The sequence below is a fragment of the Boleophthalmus pectinirostris genome, unplaced genomic scaffold, assembly GCF_026225935.1.
Source record: "Boleophthalmus pectinirostris isolate CB_2022bp ecotype Guang Dong unplaced genomic scaffold, ASM2622593v1 HiC_scaffold_11, whole genome shotgun sequence".
Lineage (NCBI taxonomy): Eukaryota > Metazoa > Chordata > Actinopteri > Gobiiformes > Gobiidae > Boleophthalmus > Boleophthalmus pectinirostris.
In genome coordinates this window covers 4,973,182-4,987,340 of record NW_026570994.1, presented here as the reverse complement: position 1 = coordinate 4,987,340, position 14,159 = coordinate 4,973,182, and the positions used below count along the sequence as shown (strand labels likewise).

The 14,159-nt window shown below is 41.1% G+C and overlaps 1 protein-coding gene across 1 annotated transcript in view; it reads left to right on the top strand.

Moving 5' to 3' along the window:
* Window positions 1–12,129, top strand: part of LOC110170911 (receptor tyrosine-protein kinase erbB-4) — a gene marked incomplete at its 5' end in the record, with an annotated part of 420,000 nt that extends 407,871 nt beyond the window's left edge. The window contains 2 exons of the mRNA XM_055166723.1: window positions 7,282–7,600; window positions 11,312–12,129. Coding sequence (XP_055022698.1) covers window positions 7,282–7,600; window positions 11,312–12,129 — 1,137 coding nt within the window. The remainder of the gene's footprint in view (window positions 1–7,281; window positions 7,601–11,311) is intronic.
* Between the last annotated feature and the right edge of the window lie 2,030 nt (window positions 12,130–14,159).

Here is a 14,159-nt window from a genome sequence, read left to right as displayed (position 1 = left end):
AAGTTCATATGAAACACAAACATTTTAATCATCAAAACAGTAAAAATGTCAAATGTGTCGCATAAATGAGCTTCCTTTCACTCCACAAGCAACAAAACTGTAGCTCTGTAACAAAATAATTTTGTAAAACACACCTAAAAATACTCTTGGTGATATATCGATACAGCTGCCCACGATATCGATACTGTATCATCACATTAAACGATACGATATATCGATATTCCGATATTTTTGCACACCCCTAGTCACTAACAGGGCTAACTGGTATATTAAGTTTTTCCCAAATCCCGTGGGAAGAAGGACAATAATGTCTTTTCCCTTGCTAAAATTCATTGAACAGTTGCTTTGTTTCGGTTTTAAATCCTCGATCTCGGGAATCGTTGCCAACACAGAATGTATGGCTCTTTGCTGATTGGCTGATTGCCCAGACTCACACGTCTAGGGTTCTTGCAAGTGTATTCTGATTCCTGAACTAATCCCTGGAGAGAAATTAAATTGAGCAAAGGCACTAGGTGGCACCAGCCTGGCTCATGTAGATAGGCTAATAATCCAGAATTACTCAAACGTGTGAATGAATCAAAACAAAACTTCACGTCTGTTTTTCAGGAGGTAAAAAAACATTCTAACAAAAGCTCATAAGAGTGGGTTTTGTGTAATATAAGGCCTGTAATGAAAGTAGTAGTTTGCATTCTGAAGTGTTAAAGGGTCCTATGATTAATCATTTATATAACTGCTCATTTACTTATAGCCTATTCAAGTTGCTGGTTTTCCTGTGTATTTCAGCTCCAGTACAGATTTACCACCAAACGCTGTCTGCATCTACTATTAAACCAAGAATCAGGAAGTGTGCAATTAGCATGCTAGATGTCAGCATTAGGTGAATAATTAGAAGGGTTAATACTAAGAAATAATAAGGGGAAGGAGGAATAACTTTAGACTATTGCAAACCCTTTAAACTGAACTACTTCTGTTTTTCACCGCTTGTTGAGACCGCTTTGTGCTATGTGCATCTGTTAGCATGCTAGTTGCTGACATTACTCTGAACTCTCCCTGAAAGTTGTGAAAAGCGCCTCTTATATAATCATCGTGGTGAATAATTAGGAAGGTAAGTGGGGAAGAACTTTGGACCACGGCAAACTGTTTCAAATAAACCAGTTCTGTTCTTCACATTTTAATCGAGAATCAGAAAGTGCACTGTTAACCTGCTAGTTGACAGCATTACGATGACGGCAGAAGTAGGATGACGAGATTTTTCAAAATAAAAAACTGGGACATCCTTGGTTTGTGGTGGTTGGTAATGATAAAACTGTGAAAGAAGTGCGAAATAAAGGAAAAATTAGTACTAATGTGAGTCACTATAGTCACATTTTCTTTGTGTTTTGGTTGATTTTAAGCAGCTTTTCTGAATTTTACATAAACAAATGACAATGTATGCCTGTCTTTACTGCTGGCAGGGATCAGATTGGTCAAAAATAGGGACACCTGGGACATTTCTTCTGAAAAACTGGGACAAATCAGTGGTTTTGGATAAATCGGCAGGGACAGGGGTCTTAAGGCTCAAAAGTGGGACTGTCCCGGGTAAATAGGGATGTGGAAAGGGCTGTTCACACCAAAGCCTCAAAAAACGCCTTGACGCCTCTATTTGGACGCCTTTGCATTTGAGTTTAGAGCCCCCCGACGCTTGTTTTTGCCGCCGTGGACGAACGGTAGAAAAATACTTGACGTGCGTCCGTTGCCCTGGAAACAAGTGCCCAGTCCTGGTCTTTTCCCAAAACAATGTCAGACCAGACTGATAAGAGTCTGTTTATGACATAAAACATCAGCGGAGGAGATCGGGTTGACAATTGGGGCGTATATATTTGCTCCACTAATGACACTGGATCAGTCCTGGTTTAGTCCCGGTCTAGTGCCGGTCTAGTCTTGGTCTAGTCCTGGTCTAATACCGGTCTAGTCCCAGTCTAATACCGGTCTGGTCCCGGTCTAGTCCTGGTCTAATACTGGTCTGGTCCAGGTCTAGCCCCGGTCTAATCATGGTCTAGTCCTGGTTTAGTCTCGGTCTATTCCCGGTCTAGTCCTTGTTTAGTCCCGGTCTAGTCTCGGTCTAGTCCTGGTTTAGTCCTGGTCCGGTTCTGGTGTAATCCTCGCGATCGGCTCGGTGATTGTGGTGTATATATTTATTCTCCGTTCATGTTTGTGGTTCTCGCTCTGGTTCTCGGGTCTTTCTTCCTGATAATAACGTCGCTGCATCACTGGATACTCGTCCCTGATTGGTTGACGTGGCGTGTCTGAGGCGAAAAGTTCAGCATTTTCAACTTCTTGACGCTGACACCTTGGATGCGCGTCTAGACTGTTGACGCCAAAACACAGATTTGCGCCATGCTGACGCCCAAAGATGCGCCGCAAAAACGCAGGACGCTCTAGTCGCGTGTCCACATAGACTTTACATAGAAACTGGACTCTTTGACACTTTGGTGTGAACAGCCCTTAAGTCACCCTGGGCAAAAGGCCACACTGGACTGTCTCTGAAAGAAAAAGCTCTAACTTGAATGTCCAGAAGTAACTTTGAATCGCAAACTGTTTCAAATGAATTTTGAATCTGTTTTTAGAGAATTTTAGAGAATTCCTTCCATACACCAAAATTGTTCGTAATTGTCCGTGTCCATTGTCTTAGTCTAATCCTTTTGTCTTTTTAGCCCCCGTTACTACTTGGAAGATTCTATACCGCCCCCAATATGTCATCATCATCTCTTTACTCACCTCTCCTTCACTGTCTATAATTTTGAGTTAAACGCCATCCGCTCCTCCTGTCCTTTGGAGGGGCTCAAGGTGGCTAGGAACTTCCAATACTCCGCTGACTTCGCCGCTAATGGGCCCCTCCATCATCGGCACCTGTGCGCGCGTGTGGCTAACGCTAGGCTATTCACACCGCTACTCCCCGGGCCCCAGCTTTCATTACTCAGGACTCCATAAGCAAACAGCGCAGTCTCTTGTATAATAGCCGCCCGTTAGCTAATAGACAATGGGATGGGCTGTTTGCATTGCAGCTATAGAGTGCTAGCACACACTTCTAAGAGCAGTGACCTAGCTAGCGCCGCCAGCTCCGTATTCCCTAATGGATCCTTATTACATGTATTCAAGGACAGCAGCTCCATCAAGTCAAGAACTCTTCTCACTATGCTACAAAAAAAGTGGTTAGCATAACTTTCTTACCTCAACTAGAACAGCAACATACTATTATTTTTTTATACATTTATTTGGGAATAGTTTTTTGCATTTTTCATTTTGTATTTTCATTTATTCATTTATTAATAATATTCTTATTCATATTATTATTATTATTATTATTATTATTATTATTATTATTATATTATTATTATATTATTATTAGTATATTATTATTAGTAGTAGTAGTAGTAGTAACTAGTAGTAGTAGTAGTAGTAGTAGTAGTAGTACTACTACTACTACTTCTCCACAATTATTACAAATCACCAAAGGTCCACAGGTCATACTAATCCTGTGCAAATAAGGCTTTTGTGACATAAGTCTGTGAGAAGTGCTATATAAATAAAAACGTACTTACATATTTACTTACTACTTAATCATTACTTAATATTTACTTACTGTTCAAACCCTCCTTACGGTTAGCCCACAAGCTTACATCGCCCATGCTCCCACACCACAATTCTCCAAATATAAAAAAACTTGATGCAAAACTGTACACAGTAACCAGACAAACCTGACGCGATGTGCAGTAGTTTTATTAGCTGAGCTGCACACTGAAGGGAGAGTGACTCAGGGAGGGAGGACTCAGAGCGTCAGAAGCGAAAGTGAAACTTATAAAACACATTAACATTTTGTCTTTTTTTATGCTGACCTGTTTTGTTGGAAATACTGTGACTATGGATCTAAGATTGATTGTGTTCCCTGTAACATCCATCCCTCTTACTTTCCAAATTAACTTTTTTTTTTTTCTGAAATTCAAATTTTAAACGTTATCTAAATGAGTTATGTTTCGAACAGACTACCAAATATTCCAACAACAAATTACATTTAAAAAAGATTTGTGATTTGTTTAGCTTCTAGGATCAAGACCAACAACGCCCACAAGAGGCAAGAAGAGAAATCACTGTAAAAATGAAAGACTTGGAACATGTATTTACCCCAATGAGGTTCATCTGGTCTTCTGATAATTTATGTTATTATAGGGTGACCATATTTCCATTTGTGAAAACCCAGACACCTTACTGGGGGTGGGATGTTGGGGCCTCGACATTGAGCTACTCTCACCTCGCAACCTGTGCACATGGCCTCCCACTTGTCTCGACTGGAACGGAAAACAGAGAATTTCTTGTACAAGTCATTGTTAAATGCGCATTTGTGCTTCGGCATGTTGCAGACTGACCGACTGTTAGAAGGAGCGAGCAGACACAGAGTCACAGAGAGCTACGAGAGCCGCTCAATTTAATGGCCCCAATCAAAGGAAATGAAAACCCGGACATTTCCATCACTTTAAGAAAATAAACCCGGATGCCCACGACATAATGCAAAAAAGGTTAGGTTCTTTTTACAGACCAAGAGTTGACAGTTTCAACTACTCCCTGCGGTCTTCCTCAGAGTGTTCAAGTGATGTTCAGCTGATTTATAGGCGAGTTTCATTGTTGACAAAAGCGTGCGTTGCATGCTGGGAATTATTTTGGTCGGTGGCAATAAACACTAATTCAACATGAAGGACAGAGCGAGAAAGCACGTAAAGGGTATTGATCCCGGTTATTTAACCACTCTAACGGCAGTCAGACGATTTGACCAGAAATTGGTCATAAGCATCGACGGACGCCAAATCACCCTTTTCAACCCCAAAAAGGTGGACCAAACCAAATTTCTGGTCAGAATCACCAACTACCTGGACAAATATTCACTTGGGTGATATCCACAATGACTTGGTGGAAACTCCTGGGCCATTCACAGCAGAAAAGATGAAAACCTCCAAGAGTCTCGATGTGTTGTTGAACTTGTTGGAGTCCACGGTTTGCTAAGATCTTCTACGTTTGCTCTGCGAATGTTTGAAAGCCGTTTAATTCACCATTAGTGGTTCTTTTCACTCAGAATACGAAAAAGACATTTTCCTTCTTCCGTGCTTCTATTTGTGCATCCGATAATGCAGCAGGAATTTACCATTATCGGGGATAAATACGCGAGGTTACGCACTGTGTTTGACCGCTATCGTGTTTCTTGCCTCCGACCAAAATATTTCCCAGCATGCAACACGGGCTTTTAATAACAATGACGTCAGCTGAAACTCGCCTATACGGGTTTGGCGTTGTCTTCCTACCAAAGGCGACAGTGCCATCTTCAGTCCGACTTCCTCAGGACAGTATCTCAGGTGTGAGAGGACTCGGAGTCTAAACCGTCAAGTATGAAAACAAACTCTTGGTCTGAAAAAATAACCTAATAACATAATGTATTTATCTCCAAACTAGTAGAATCCAAGTCCTTATTTCAACTATATCTTCCCTCTTGTGCGATCAATCATGAAAAAGAAGTCATTGTTTAAACTACACCATTTGACTTTGCCATACAAAGTTAGTCATTCCGCTCGCATTCTCTTATCTAATCGGATTTGCTCCCCGTACTTGAAAAGAACCACAGATAATGCCTCACTTTGAAGACTTCGTGAGCATGAGAAGAGAGAAAGAGGAGTGGGGGGGGTATCTGATCAGAAAGTCCTCACGAGTAGGTGGGTGGACCTCTCCCCAGACGCTCCCTCCGTTTCCCTCCTCTCCGTTGCGTTCACTGTAATTGCCGCTGTAGCGAGCAGTTGGCGGAGTACGCGGCCTAGGTGAGATAGCCGGCGGCGCGCTTGCACAGGATCGCGCGCGTTCGGCCTTTAGCTGGCGGTGTCATGTTTTGTTTTTTTCTTGCGGGGCTTTCTGTTCTTTTGTGGAGGTTGAGGGGGTGAGATCGCAGGAGGGTCCCAAAAGGGTTTACCTCTCTCAGACAGCTGCGCGGGTTAAGGCTAGCGTTGACTTAGCTTCAGGTGATAAAGCAACTGATGTAAAAAAAAGTGCCTCCAACTTCAGTTTTTTGGCAGAGAGACCAGAAATATTTGGTGAACTTCTGACCTGGTTGTGTTACGTAAGATAGATTCTACTTTGATAACAATGAAGTGCAGTGTTTGATGATTTGATAAACAAAATAACGTTAAATTGATAGTGAGGTATTCTTAAAGTGGCACTATTTGAGTTTTTAGGTTTTTAGAGGATCTGAAATCTTCTTGACTTAAAACTTATCAATCTCCATTTTTAAAAATTATTTCTTTATTTATTTTGCTATAAAAATAAATAAATAAAAATATAAAAAAATAAATACATAAAAAATAAAATAATAAAATAAATAACATAATACAAATAATAAAATAAATAAATAAATGATAGATAGGCTATGAAACATTCTAGGCAAAAAAAAACATTTTGTGAGAGAACACCAGAAAAAAGGTCCTGCATTTTGATTTTGATTTTTGAGTTTTGGAACTGAAAAGACACCTGGAGTTGCAGTAGCGGTTAACAGTTTACAACGAAAAAGCTCATTTTGTGAATGGTAAAAAGTCCTCAAAATGGCGCCCGTAATAGGAAAGTACACCCCATTAATTATAGTAACAAATTTTTACTGTCCCCATTTTTCTAATACATTCCTAGCAGCCTATCTATTCAGAGTTTATGAGCTCCTTTCACAACTTTCAGAGGCCAGACTGGAGTTTTGCTTTCACTGTAACAACTAGCATGCTAACTGCGCACTTCCTGATTCACAAATAATAAAAGCGCTTCCTAATTAGACACAGACAGCACTGATTTTGACCCTGATTGCTGAGATAGGGAAAGAAAAAGATGCACTAAGTAACTTTATATTTGAGGGTCCATCACCTGCTTGTTTCGAGATGTGATTGCTCTGCTTGAAATGTTCCACAGTGTGACATTAAACAGCTCTACCTTACATTTATACAATTACAGATGGTTTTATAGCTCAAAAATACCTAGAAAAATAGACATTCTGACTGTGAGCAGGGTCGCCGCTCCACAGATCTAACCTGTAACTTAGTCTGGTTTGGTCTCCATGAAGATAGAAAAGTTTAATACCATACTGTGAAATATTCCAGAAAAAGCAACAACATCTCCATGTAAAAAAGCATTTGACAGACCCTCTACCAGAAAAGTTACATAATGCACCTTTACGAAGAGGAACCAACAGACATTATATATTCTAAATAATATGTCTTTTTTCTATAGAACCAGTTTGGCTACAGAGACGGCGGCCCCAACCCCACAGAGGGCTCATCGTCTGGGGCCCAGGCCGGCGCGACCCAGGAGGCCTCTGGGGGTTCAGCCCTGGAGGACCAGCGCTGTAACGGAAGCCTGCACAAGAAGAACAAGAGCCAGGGGACGGGAGAGGACAGCGGGGGACACAGGTACAGCCAGGGCACCTCAGAGGACAGCGGGGGACATCGATACAGCGCGGACCCCACCATCTTCCTGGGCGAGAGGACGTCCAGAGGAGACACGGACGAAGACGGATACATGACGCCGATGAAGGACAAGAGCTCCTCAGGTAAACACAACAGATAAGGAACTGTCAAAAGCATCAAAAATCATACTAATTTAGGGATCTCCAACCTTTTGTGTCCAGTGAGCCTTTACAAATGAAAATACCGGAGAGTTACTAATTTTAGCGGTCGCAAGACATAGAGTATATATAAGAGGACAAGCCTTGGATGTTTTACTGTTAGATACCTATAAAACATAAACCATTATCCATTTATTAGTGCACAAAGTTCAAAATAACACATTTACAACAGTAATTAATCAAATTTGAGTTACGCAGTACAATATGTACTAAAAAAATACTAAAAAAAGACCTTTGGTGAACAGAACTAGTGTAAAACTGCATGGTGTACTAAAAATACTATGGTTTTGTGTTGAAAATTACAATATTGTCATTGTATTTTAAAAGATCTTTTAAACTTATTATTTGGGTATCAAAATCTGTATCGAGTATCGAGTCAAATCTTGAGTATCAAAATAGAGTTTGAAATAAGGGTACTGTGACAACATTACAACAAATAGTACAGAAACTGTTTCGTGAATGCGTACGATTTGATGATTGTGGTGAAATACACTACCAATTAAAGTTCTCAATGTTTTTCTTGATTTTCATGACTATTTACATTATAGTTTTTAGAAACAAAAATTACACTTCATATTTTAGTCTGTTCAAAATAGCTACCCTTTGCTTTGATCACTACTTTGCATGAAATCAGTGAGAGGAGGCCAAGTGTTTGTAGAGAATCTAAGGCTACGTTCAGACTGCAGGGCTTAATGCTCAATTCGGATTTTTTTGTGAAATCCGATGTTTTTGCGAGGTCGTTCACATTTCCAATTAAATGCAACTTGTATGTGACTCCAGTGTGAACGTTAAACAGCCCAAAAGTGTCCCGCATGTGCACTGGAGACACGATGATGTCAACCGTAGCGAGCGTGCTCTGTGTTTACGGAAGTTGTCCAAACATGGACGCAGCATTGAGCACCTGGAGATTTTAAAGTTCCTCTCGTACCGGAGCCAGAACATGAACAACTTACTTGTTTTAAGGAGGAAATTGAGAAGGAGAAGGACGAGGTTTTTGGTCGTGGTGTTTTGTGGGGCAGCGGCAGCAACGTCCGTTGAAAGGAACGTGTGGATGCAGAGACGTAGCCAAGAGCGCTTTGCTTCAGTGACACGGAGTTCATTAACAATTTTCGCCTACTTCTGTTGATAACGTGTAGGTCGGATGAATGCGCTTTGGCCGTTCAGACTGAAGTCGCATGTCGAAAGATCCGATATGTATCGGTTTTAGGACCACATATCCAAGTGTCCTGGGTCGCATTTGAAAAAATTGGATCTGTGTGGTTCAGACTGTCATTAAAAGATCAGATACAGGTCACATAGGATGCAGTCTGAACGCAGCCTAAAATATAAAACATAATACAAATGTATTACAAACAAGCTTCAGAGGATTCTCTTTAAAATAAATTCCGAACAGTGCTTGTCAAGGACAGGGCTCAAAAGCTATATCAGAAAGTGAAAACTCCTATGCTTGTATTTTTAGGTACTGTACATTATACTGTGTGCCTGATTGAGACGATCCATAACATATCATTTCTGAATTTGTGAACCTGAAACGTCCACCAATGACATTTCAATTACAGTGGTCGCCCTTACACATTGTTTACAGAGAGAAAAATAAAATAATGAATTGAAATAGTTCCACGGAATACACCCGTTTTTATATAGATAGAGATTTTCCCAGGCAAATCAATACCCTAACACATGTATTTTCCCGCAACACGACTTGTAATCTTGTATGTTTTTCAAGCAAACCAAGTAGTTCCCCCCTTTGCCATCTCCACTCCATCAAAGACAACCTTCCTTCAGATGTCTGAGCTCCCTCTCCCTCATCTCCCATCATTCACAGTAAACACTCTTTTGTACTATGTTTTACCTTTTTTTTCATTGATTACCGTCCCCAGTTGACGTAGCGGCGTGTATGCTAGCCTCACCACCGAGTCATGCATCCTCTTTGATCATAATTCCGTCCGTCAACCCCGCGCGCGCTTCACAGTCTTTGATTTTCCTCGCGCAATTCCAAATATAACCCTTCTCGGAGCAAACCACACATCTGATGCAAAGTCAAGGAGCAACAAGAGTGGGTGAAATCAATAGTTTTTGGCACCTCAATATTATAGCGCTTGGAAGCTGGTGAAGAGGGGTCATTTGCTGGTAGTTTCACCCCCCGGCGGATGGAGTGTGCCGTGCCAAAAGAGGGTTGGCGCTGTGCCCGTCTGGTCTGGAGAGGATGCTATTATTCCCATTATCATATCCGCCCCTGCTACGCTCTTCTACACTCATTAGACAATCATCTGTTTCTCGTGGTGTTTCAATTTACAAACTCATTTTAAAATTCTGTGAAAGCTAGATCAAGCATTTGGTTCAGTGGTTTGCAAAAATTAAAAGAAAATATGGTAACACTTTATACTGAGAATGTAGCTTCATGCCTTAATAAACATGGACAAATTCGTAATTCATAATGAACACATAGTTTATTAAGAATGACTTAGGCTTTGTAACTACTTAATTATTACTCCTAACCTTAACTTCTTCATCAAATCCCTACTGTGTAACTTTCTGGCAAAAAAATAGCCTAAAACAACAAAAACAAACACTGAAAAAGAGAGGGAAAAAAGCATCCTTACTGTGAGCGAGCTTGCCTTTCCACAAACCTGACTCGTTACTTGTTTACTCTGTACTCTGTTTCCGTGGAAATGCTGGTCCTTTGCCTGTAATCATCTAGTCAGGCTGGAGCCACCTAGTGTCTCCACTCAATTTCATTTCTCTCTAGCGAGGTCAGGAATCGGAATACACTAGATGGTTCACAAAAACCCCGGAAGTGCAAGTTCGGGCACCAGCCAATCAGCGAAGAGTCATACATTCTGTGTTGGCAACGATTCCCGAGATCGAGGATTTAAACAAAGAAAACAAAGAGAATGTTTGGTGAATTTTATCAAGGGGAAGACGTTATTGCCCTTCTTCCTACAGGACTGGGGAAAAGTTTAATATACCAGCGACGCATTACATACATAGCAGCATTTGGTTAAATAAAAAAAAAGTACCCGCCTACTGTCGAGCGAACGAATCCTAATGCCGCAAGGTCAGATGGTTTCTATGAAGTGAAACCAGACTAATAATCGTCCACAGTAAAAAAAACTAAAAAAACAACAACAAAGACATCTTTTCTATCTACACGGAGAATTTTCTGAAGCATGGTTTTAACTTTCTATTTCCGTGGAAACGTGCAGGTGAAGTGCCACCTTCAGAAAGTTAAGCGGTGTTACTTTAAGCATTTACTAAGCCTGAATCATTCTTAATGAATTGCTGTGAAATCTTTGTTCGTGCTTTAGTAAGGTGTAGTTATTAATTGGTACCAATTAAATTATAATTATTTTACCTTTTGTTCCATAGAGCCTGATGTGATAGGTATTTGTCATACTATGTTTTACACCAGATGCCCTTCCCTGTTATCTGAGCTGGCATTAGGCAAAAAGAGAATACTGGATTGCAGCTGTAAACATTTTGTAACACATTTGCTCAATACGGCTTCACATTTTAGACAAAAAACGGGTTTGTAATATTCAATACTTTCTATGTGGGTTTCTTGGTTCTGTCCTCTTACCTTTCTTTTGTTTTCTCCTTCCCTCCACCCTATCTTTCCTACCTTCTCTGCTTTAGAGTACCTGAACCCCATCGAGGAGAACCCTTTCGTCTCCCGTCGCAAAAACGGAGAGATCCACGCCTTGGACAACCCGGGCTACCACAGCACCCCCAACAGCCAGCCCGGCAAGGGGGAGGACGAGTACATCAACGAGCCCCTCTACCTCAACACCTTCCACAACCCAGCGGACCTTGGCTTGGAAGTCCTCAGGAGGAACGGCCTACCTTTGCCCTCCCAGCCTCCCTCTTCCATCTCCGCCACCACCTCAGGACCCCATCTTCCGTTGACCATCCAGACCAGCTTGCCGCACTACCCGTTACCCTCATCGCAGCCTTCTCCCGCGGGTTTGGCTTGCCACCACCTCCCGCCCGGGCACCTCCTCCACCACACCCTGAAAGCCGGGCAACTCGGAAACCCAACCAGCCAGATCGGAACCTCAGCCCAAGCTCAGGCGGGGCAGTCGGGTACCCTGTCCACCGCTGCGCCCATGGGCATCGGCACCCTTCCGGCCTACCAGAGCCACGGCGGCACCATGCATCCTGCTAGCTTGCTCAAGCACGGAGGCCACACGACGGGAAAGGGCAGCGGGAAAAAGCTCAAGGTTACGTTTGACAATCCGGAATACTGGCAGCACAGTTTGCCTCAAAAATCCTCAGTCCAGATGGGAGCCGACGGCGCGCAGGGAGGGTCCACCAACGCTAAGCTATTCTATAAGCAAAACGGACACATACGACCCGCGGTGGCTGAAAATCCCGAATATATGTCGGAATTCTCCCTGAAACCGGGAACAGTTCTGCCGCCCCCACCCTACCGGCAAAGGAACACTGTAGTCTAGACTCTGCTACCTTAAAGACTTTTTGCCTAACTGAACATCTCTCCTTTTCTCTCCGGTATCCACTGTCCCATCCAAACAGGGAGCTGAACGTTGCGAGCCGAACGTTTTTAGCTGAACCCGAACCTCCTAATAATGTGCCATCCGCTGTAGACTGTAGCGTCGTTCCGAGGAGAGTCCACAAAAACCGCAAGCACCTTTACCATCTCAAATCCATTTCGGTTGTAGATAGACTCTTAGCTCCTAGAATGGAATGGGACATACTCGGACGTTTTGAAGGATCTGAACTCACTGCCAGCCAATGCGGAGGAGTTTTAACTATTTACAATTACGTCTGCTGGTAATAAAGCAGATAGACTGTTCTGTGATGGGAATATCGAGGTTTGTACATGACTCAACGGAGCATTCACCACAATCATATCCAATCTTTTTGCCTATACTAGTATAAATATGTGTTGTCCATCTCCCATCCGATATGTGACATTATCTTTCTACTGTAACTGTGATACTGTGATGGCCAAAACGACAGCTTTTTCGTTTCCGCGGTTACTTTTTTGAGATTTTTTTTTTTTTTTTACTTTTAGAAATGTCCGAAAATATGCCGGGCAAACTGCTGTGTTGTCGATGGTGGACTGGCTGATTAAGAAGCAGCCTTTCCATGCACTGTTAACTTTCGTATCACTGGTTGCCATGTTGGGAGAAATAGTTGAAGTTAAAAGCTACTAAAAATCAGAAAGTTCAAAGCGAGGAGAAAAACACCAGACAGCACCAGCACAGCACAGTAACTTAGACTCATGTACATGGCTATTTAAGTTAAAGATTTAAGTTAAGATTTTTACATATTAAAACTTGGTGTATTGATAGAGTTGTTTATGATGACGCTTCCAATTGCTGCTAACTAATATTAGCTGGACCTAACAGCACAGAAAGTATTTATTTTCAATAGCTCTCTCAGCCATTGTAAATTTTCTTATTTAAAAACCGTGCCAATATTTCTCCCAACCGGGTCATATTACATAAATAAGTATTAATTAATATTCATCTTTAAGTTAAGATTCTAATATATACAACCACTTTTACATTCTTAAAAATCAGGTACAAGCCAGCGATTTCCGACTGGTAGAACAAGACCCAAACGTGGGTTGCGAAAAGTCAAATTTACGTTAAAAAATTCAGTTTAAATCCTAAATAATGTATTGTTTTAATTAAATATATATAACAGTGTGGAATATACTGAAAGAAAATAATAATACATTTTGTAAAAATTTGCAATAAAAAAAAAAAAGAGAGCCGCTGATTAAGGCTGTACCGTAGATAGTTGTGACGGACAAATAGAATACGCCGGTATATTTTCTATCATTGTTTTTCACATATAGGCCTACTACTGTACGTGTATTTTAATAACTTCATATACACAACACAAAATTACACTTTTCATAGCTAATACCAGTGGTGGATGAAGTACTCAATGTTGTTACTTAAGTAAAAGTACAGATATGGGGCACAAGATTATTCTAATAAAAGTAAAAGTATCACATGAAAAAATCTACTGCTGTAAAAGTATTAAAATACTTGTTTAAAAATGTGCTAAAAGAATCAAAAGTGCAAATCTTTTGAAGAGAATTTCAGAACCTTTACAGGATGAAATGCAGATCATGAGTTTAGCAGATTTTAAGTGGTTCAGTTGATTTCTTGAAATTTCTGGCTGTTTTTGTGTATTTGTGTATTTGTTTTACGCAAAGTTGGGATGTTAACTGAAATTGAATGTGCTCAAAATAAGTCTCAAACCATTTCAGCAAGTTGTTGGGACCAAGTTGTTGTTTTGCAAGTCTCAAGTAAGTCTCAAGTCTTTGACCTCAAGTCCCAAGTCAAAGACAGGCCAAGTTGAGTGTCGAGTCACTGGCCCATAAGTCCAAGTCAAGTCCAAGTCATCTACTTTGAGCTTCAAGTCATTTCAGGTCTTTAAGCCAAAGTATCAAATATAGTTTAGCCTTAGATTTTGGCTATTTAAAAATGTTATGGTATATGAGTAT